At 53.6% G+C, this 5,086-nt stretch overlaps 2 protein-coding genes across 5 annotated transcripts in view; both read left to right on the top strand.

Moving 5' to 3' along the window:
* JAK3 (Janus kinase 3) overlaps positions 1-2,997 on the top strand; it is a 17,445-nt gene extending 14,448 nt beyond the window's left edge. For all 4 annotated transcript variants that reach the window (XM_010845649.1, XM_010845650.1, XM_010845647.1 and 1 more), the window contains 3 exons: positions 193-310; positions 652-762; positions 1,679-2,997. In XM_010845649.1, coding sequence (XP_010843951.1) covers positions 193-310; positions 652-762; positions 1,679-1,786 — 337 coding nt within the window. In that variant the 3' untranslated portion in view covers positions 1,787-2,997. The remainder of the gene's footprint in view (positions 1-192; positions 311-651; positions 763-1,678) is intronic.
* A 1,725-nt stretch (positions 2,998-4,722) lies between these two features.
* The window catches only part of INSL3 (insulin-like 3 (Leydig cell)), a 1,817-nt gene continuing 1,453 nt past the window's right edge, over positions 4,723-5,086 (top strand). The window contains exon 1 of the mRNA XM_010845646.1: positions 4,723-4,988. Within this exon, the coding sequence (XP_010843948.1) occupies positions 4,796-4,988 (193 nt within the window). The 5' untranslated portion in view covers positions 4,723-4,795. The remainder of the gene's footprint in view (positions 4,989-5,086) is intronic.

Below are 5,086 nucleotides of genomic sequence, written 5' to 3'. Positions count from 1 at the left end.
GCCCTGCCCCGGCACCTCAGAGCTTTGGAGCAATCTCCCATCCCACAGCCAGGGAAACTGAGACCTCAGAACTGGCTGGGACTGACTTTCTCATAGTCACCTACCGGGACCAGCTACCCAAATCCAGGGCTGCGCCCTTTCCTGTCCTCTGCCTTACTGTCGCATCCCAAGACCTCCCGGGCCCCCCTCCAGGTATGCCCCAGAGTCCCTCTCGGACAACATCTTCTCGCGCCAGTCGGATGTCTGGAGCTTCGGGGTCGTCCTGTACGAGCTCTTCACCTACAGTGACAAGAACTGTAGCCCCTCAGCCGTGAGTTGGCATCCCTGGGTTCCTCATACCCTCTTCCCACTCAGGTCAACCCCTGTCCTCTGTGCTGAGGGTCACCCGGTCCCATCCTTAGATGCTCCAGGAGGACCTCTTTTCACTATGACTGATACCTCCCACTCCTCCCCTCCAGACACAGGCAGCTCCCTTCCCCATCCATCACAGACAACTCCTCCTCCCCAGTAGGAGCGCCTCCTTCCCTTACCACCGGTGGGTGATTTCCTTCCTCCCTTCACTGTGGCTGACCCCCACGATAACGGGCGGCCCCTCCCCTCTCCATGCCGGATGGCTCCTCCCCCACCTCGGGCCCTCCCCCTTGGCTCCAGGAGTTCCTGCGGATGATGGGATGTGAGAGAGATGTTCCAGCCCTCTGCCGCCTCCTGGAGCTGCTGGCCGAGGGCCAGAGGCTGCCCGCACCTCCCGCCTGTCCTAGTGAGGTGAGCTCTGGAGGGCCTGCCTCAGTTTCCCACTTTGTAGGTTCACCACGGTATCTCTTGGGCAAGCCTGCTGATCCCTCTGAATTACTCTCCACCGAGGATATCTCTTGGTTGAGAGCAGGGATCAGGGAATGAGGCTGAAGGGGATTTCTGGCCTCTGCTTTGCTGCTCTCTCATTGTATGGTAAAGCACAAACACTTTCAGAGCCTCAGTTTACCTATCTCCAAAATGGGAATAACAATGCCTTATAGGGTAGGGGAGAACCAATTTGCTAACACCTCTCCAGTGCTCATCTCAGAGCCTAGCATACTGTCAGTCCTCAGTAAATGATGATTCTTACAGTTTCTCATCAGAGCTTTTGTGCAAGTGTCTGACATGTGGTTGGTCACTCACAAATTAATTTGCTCAGGCCACAGACATTTATTGAACTCTGACTGTGTGCTGGGCTTTGTGCTGGGTGCTGGGGACCCAGTGGAGGTCAGAACAGATAATACCCCTCTTTCTTGTAACCACCGGAAGCTAACAAGAATATTCTGGTGGTGATCAATGATTAGAAAGAGATGAGGGAGGTATAGTCAGGAGCAGCTTCCTAGAGGAGGTGGTGCCTGAGGGACGAAGAGGATACCATCCAAGGGGAAAGCTGGGAGAGAGCATTTTCAGTGGAGTACAGAACAGGTGCAAAGGCCCTGAGATGGAAATGAGTTTAGTGTATTTGAAAAATGAGATGGGGGCAGACGTGGCTGCATGGAACACGAGAGGAGGTGATGGAGGACTTTTTCTAAGACCCATAGGGAGCCATGGGAAGCTTTGGAGCAAGAGAGGGATGGAGTCTAGTTTATATTTTAAAACTGCAAACAGGAGTCATGTCCTTTGTACCACTCCCATGTGACCCTGTTGTCTCTTCTCCACCCCTCAGGTTCATGAGCTCATGAAGCTGTGCTGGGCCCCTAACCCTCAAGACCGGCCATCATTCAGTGCCCTGGGCCCCCAGCTAGATGCGCTGTGGAGTGGAAGCCGGGGATAGTGTCCAGAGGCATGAGACTCTCACCTTCACTGCTTGTCTAGAGGGAGAGCACCATTCTCTGTCATTTTTCATATCTCCTGCACACGGACCTCTAGGTTCTGGTCTCCATGGACTTGCTGTGTGACCTTGAGCAGGACCCTGCTCCTCTCTGGTCCTCCTGCCTCACAGAGACCCCTCATAGGGCAACTGACATTGCACTTGGGGGAGCAACCCTGGCTTGCAGGGCAACAGCAACCTTGCGGCTTTTTGAACTTGGAAAGATTCAAGGCAGATGTCATGATGGGGTCTAATGAGCTCCATCCACTCCCCAGAATCAAGGGACCTCATTTAAGGCCCTTCCATTGTCCCAGCCTCTCAGAGTCTGGCCTGCAGCTTCCTGTTCTCATTTTCAGAGGAGACTTTATGTAGTTTTAAATATGTCATCTCAGGCTTCTATTCCCTTCTCCCTCTTTAGCTGGAGGAAGCCAAGGACAAGAGCAACTGTCCGGGCTGAAAATCCACTCTTTGAGGGGGAGCCTGCGGGACTGTTTGGAACCATGTAAGAGACCAGGAGAGGCTGAGGTCCCCGCCTCTGAACCTGAGTGTCCCAGGGCTTCTGTACACTGGCGCCCTTTCTGTCTGGACCAGAGGATCATCCAGTTGATAACAATGGAGCCTAACAGGAGCTTTTCATCAATTGAAGGAAGGAAAGGCATTCTTGGCAGAGGAAACGGAATAGCAAAGGGAAAAGGCTGAGTACAGGGGTTAGGAGCACGGGTGTTGGAGCCCACAGTTCTGCCAATTACTTGCTGTGTGATGGTGGGCGAATTGCTTCCTTTCTCTGGCTTCAGCGCCACCCTCTGTATAATGGGCAATAGTGTTGGCCCTTGGGCTCCACAGAGTCAACTTCTGGAAGTTTGTGCGAAGGCATCTAGTGCAGGCTCAGCCCCCACCACTCCTTCATACCTGCCTGCAAGGTTTTTCTGCCACTTTGGCCTCCCTGGACAACTCTTATTCATCTCTCAAAACCCCAGCTATCACCTCCTTGCCGCCTTCCCTGGGATTCTCCCACTACTCCCATTCAGCCCTATACTTCCAGCTCTAGGGCTGGGGTACATCTATATCCAGCTCTGTCTCCTCTGACCTGGAGGCTCCTTGGGGAGCTGGGCTGGGGTGGGCACAAAGAGAACTCTGGGAGTGTTCATTGAATGAATAAAGAAGTTCAGTGGAAAGGATGGTTTGTTGCTGGACTTGGGCAATGGGAATTCTTGGGGATGTGTGAGCCAGGGAGGAATGTGATCAGAGTTGGGGGATAGAGACCCCTGGGGGCCACAGTGGGAGCCTCAGGACATGCTGGGGGAGGAGGGACAGGAGGGTGAGGCCCTCAAGGACAGAAGCCCTCCCCCAAACCCCAGCTGCTGGCCTTGGCTCTGTCCTGGGGAGCTGATTACAGGCTCTTGGGGGTGGAGGGAACAGGCTGCTCTGGGGGAGATCAGAGGGCAAGGCCCTATTGGGACGGTTAGGCTATGGAGATGGGTCCAACATTACTGGGGGCCTAGAGAGCCCCCTGTTTGCTCCTCAGGACTGATGGAAAGATTTGGAGAGTGACAGAGACAGAGAGACACAGAAAGAGACTCAGAGAAGGACACAGGGAGCATAGGAGAGACAGACAGAGATCTCTGTACCTACCGTCAAAGTCTGCTTTGGTGAAAAGTGGTAGGGGGCTACAACACAGGGCTTTCAGCTCAGGGTCTCCCCTGAGCTGGATTGAGTAACCCTTATGCCTTAATTTCCCTCCTTGGTAAAACTGACACTCGGTAGAGGCCTCCAGCCCCTATCCAAACCAAAGAGACCCTGATGTGGAGGCAGAACCAACAAACACTCCCAGCCCCGGGGCCCAGCCTCTTGTGACCTTGGGCAAGTATGGGGTCCCCTCTCTGAGCCTCAGTTTCCTTATTTGTACAGTAATAAGGATCACAAGATTCTGAATGTCCTTGTTCTCAGCTGGTTGGATGCTCACCAGCACCATCCCAGGGAATTATTATATCTAAGTTTATTTCTCCTCTTTAAAAGAGTTAAAAAAAAAAAAAAGACTCTTCAATGGTCCCCCTGGAAAAGATACACCCAGGAAGACAGACCATGGCCATTTTGTGTGGCTCTCAGCCTATCAATGGGTTTCCCAGGTGATGCTAGTGGTAAAGAACCCACCTGCCAATGCAGGAGATGTAAGAGACATGGGTTCCATCCCTGGGTCAGGAAGATCCCTTGGAGAAGGGCATGGCAGCCCACTCCAGTATTCTTGCCTGAAGAATCCCTTGGACAGAGGACCCTGGTGGGCTATAGTCCATGGGGTCACAAAGAGTTGGTCACCACTGAAGCGACTTAGCATGCACACACACAGCCTATCAATAATCAATGTGGTGGTTAGACTGGCCCTGGGAGTTCTTATTACGATTGCAAGATTCCTTTCAGCAATAACCATTAGGAAAGTTTGAAAAAATAAAGATGTATTACTTATAAATTACACGGCACACTAGGAGCCAGGTTCTCGTAGAGAAAGCAGCGTTGGCCTGGGTTCCTGCTTTTGTTGGGGTCAAGCTCGGGAGCCTAGAGGTTCGTGGGCTCACTCTTATTGGTGACTTTAACATGGGTTGGAGTTTAAAGCATAAGAAGAGAAGAACAAACAAAACAAAAACAAAGCAAAAAAGCACAAGTGGCCCCAGTGGTAAGATACTGAAGTCAAGATGTCTAAAACAAATGTGGGAAGAGGTGGTCAGGCTCTTTAGTCATATTTATCAGGGAGCCATGGTTGAAGCTAATGCCTCGGCAATCAAAGGATGTCAGGCACTCACATCATAAAAATGAGAAAACTCAACTATCAGAGGTTCCACGAGGCTTGCCCAGACCCTGCCCTTGACCTCCCTGGGTCGTTCTTTGGGAAGGCTCTGTCCCCGCTCCAAGGCTCCCAGCTGGGGCAGGCCAGGCGCCTATAAGGGGGATCCCCGCTGGGGCCCGGTGCCTCTCACCACCATGGACCGTCGTCCGCTCACCTGGGCTCTGGTGCTGCTGGGCCCGGCCCTTGCGATCGCCCTCGGTCCTGCAGCCGCGCAGGAGGCGCCTGAGAAACTGGGTGGCCACCACTTCGGGCGCGCGCTCGTGCGGCTGTGCGGCGGACCGCGCTGGTCTTCCGAGGAGGACGGGAGACCTGTGGCTGGCGGCGACCGTGAGTGGGGGCGGGCGAGGACTGTGCGCTGGGGTCTCTGGGGCCAGGTAGGGGTGCAGGTGTCTGCAGATGGATTTGCATGCATGTTCTGGCTTCCT

This window comes from Bison bison, unplaced genomic scaffold, assembly GCF_000754665.1.
Source record: "Bison bison bison isolate TAMUID 2011002044 unplaced genomic scaffold, Bison_UMD1.0 scf7180017864221, whole genome shotgun sequence".
Classification (NCBI taxonomy): Eukaryota; Metazoa; Chordata; class Mammalia; order Artiodactyla; family Bovidae; genus Bison; species Bison bison.
This window is presented reverse-complemented; position numbering and strand designations above follow the sequence as displayed.